Consider the following 2,409-nt stretch of genomic DNA (forward strand, 5'->3'; position numbering starts at 1 on the left):
GATTCGCGAGTAAGCTCACAAAGGGGTAATTGGGATTCGCGAGTAAGCCCACAAAGGGGTAATTGGGATTCGCGAGTAAGCTCACAAAGGAGCAAAACACTCTCTATTAAAAGGTCATTTATTTTAAGGGCTTGAGTCGAAACCTCTAATTAAGAATGAAAATCTTTAATCATCTCACTACATTAGGTGATTTGCACAAATAGGGCATAGCAACGGTGCCACAATTTATTTTTTAACCCCACTTGCCTCAAGCAGAATTTCAAGTTTAGTAAGTGTTGCCTCTCGCTTATTGCATGGCCAGCATTTTTTATCCTTTTTACCTTAAAAATTTGCCTATGGGGCAAGTGGAAATCGAAAAATCAAGATCATCTATTTTCAAGGTCATTTGGTTTAATAATAGGGCTAAAGGGAGCATATGTCAAGAAATGGGTGATTTTCAAGGATGGCCGTGGAATTGGGTGATCTTGATTTTTTTAATCCTAGTTCCTCCCTGAGTAGAAACTTCAAGCTTGATAAGTGTTTCCCTTCGCTTGTCCCATACACAATATTTTTTACTTTTGACCTTAAAGCTTTTTCCATGAGGCAAGTGGGAGTCAAAAATCAAGACCATTCATTTTCACCACCAGTACTCATTAGGTATAATTTCCTATCAAGTTAGCCCTTCAATATCTCGCTTGACTTGTTTCATTTTAGCCTTTTTCAAGAGAGAAGACTAAACCGCTACATTATTAAATGTGATTTTCGTACTATTTGAAATGACCAAGTCAAGATTAAGAGACAATAACAACAATATTTACACCAACTCATTGTATAATAGTCAAAAAAAAAAAAAAGATCTAGCAAAAGTCCAAATGCATCAAAACACTAGTAAGAAAATGATATACAAATTATATTAGATGAATAAACTCGTATTACTTTACAATATAAATCTCCCATCAAAATGTAAAGACAAACAAAGAAAAAAGAAAATACTAATTTTTTTATACTTTGCTATACTCAAAATTCCACTGCAATTCAACTTCTTCTCCATGATTCTTCTTGCAATGAAAGTAGAGCACAGTATATGCCACTAAACACAAGAAATTAACCAAAGAAGAAAAATTAACCAGAAATAAAGACACAAGTGTCTGGTTAATTATTCCTTTAGCACCTATGTTCATCTTCAAATAACTTTTGTACAATAATAAAGAAACTATAGAAAATAAGACATTTAAAATAAATCCATTTAATCTCTTCCCCTTAATAAGTGATCCAGCTTTTGCTATTGCCTTAATTCCATAACAATCTTCTTCAACCACTGAAATAATTAAAGCCAATATCCAAACAACCGATAAATATTGAAAAAAGAAGAAAGAAATTATTCCAACAAAAATTGCTATGGAGAAAAGGAAAATATTGGAAGTGGAAATTAGAAGAGGACTTAGCAAAAATAAAATAATAAAAAGGTAACCAATACCGAACATTTTCGTGTATAATCCAGTTATAATTGCATATTTAAATGCCCTGGAAATTCTTAAGACAAAGTCTTTGAGAGAAATATTGGTATTATTATAAGAAATGAAAGATAATATAATTGTTGCAATTGCATATAGAAAAGAGATGAAAAATAGAATAATAACAAGTGCAACATATAAAGTGAGAAGAATTTGGAAATCCTCTTTAATATCAGCAATAATTTTGGTGATTTTGAGGGTATTAGAAGTTGAAATAGATAAAATTGATACCTTGAGAGTAATATCATGAATCAAGAATTTAAGTTTGAAATTCAAGATTGAGAAGAGGATAGAAGAAATAAGAAAATAAATAAAACTTGTTAGTGCTAATAATTTTTTATTTCTTGGAAGTAATTGAAGGGATTCTTTGAGAATTGAGAGAAAACCAAAAAACTCCATGCTAGCTATTTCTTCAAGGTCCAAAAAAATTTTAGAGTCTCTAATTTGTTTGGACCAAAATAATAGCATTAGCTTGCTATTTATATTGCTTCTACGTTTGTTAGTACAATTTTATTTAATTAGTAAGTTATTAATTTGTGTGCTCAGTCAACATAGACTGAATCCAAGTAGAGTGCAAAAGATTGATGTACCACTTTATTTTCTTATTATCGTGGTATCTCTTTGTGTGCACGTTGATTATTCCATCGGATATATGTGTAGTTATGCTAACTTTTCTCACCAATAAGCTTAAAGATACACGAGGACAAATCATCCAGCATTTTTTTCGCTGGAATTTGGACCTGATATCACATGATTTACTTTTCACTTTATTGATCACTAAAGTCTATTGGAAACAGTCTCTCTATCCTCATAAAGTACGGATAAGATCTGTACGCACTATCCTCCCCAAACCTCACGATGTGGGATAATATTGTGTATGTTGTTATTGTTGTTATGTGTTATTGACCACTAAACC

At 31.6% G+C, this 2,409-nt stretch overlaps 1 protein-coding gene across 1 annotated transcript; it reads right to left on the minus strand.

The window, feature by feature from the left end:
• Positions 1–865: 865 nt before the first annotated feature.
• Positions 866–1,938, minus strand: LOC109212596. Its single transcript, XM_019376245.1, has one exon. The coding sequence runs from the start codon at positions 1,890–1,892 to the stop codon at positions 981–983; it is 912 nt and encodes a 303-aa protein (XP_019231790.1). The 5' UTR covers positions 1,893–1,938; the 3' UTR covers positions 866–980.
• Positions 1,939–2,409: the final 471 nt, after the last annotated feature.

The sequence above is a fragment of the Nicotiana attenuata genome, unplaced genomic scaffold, assembly GCF_001879085.1.
Source record: "Nicotiana attenuata strain UT unplaced genomic scaffold, NIATTr2, whole genome shotgun sequence".
NCBI lineage: Eukaryota > Viridiplantae > Streptophyta > Magnoliopsida > Solanales > Solanaceae > Nicotiana > Nicotiana attenuata.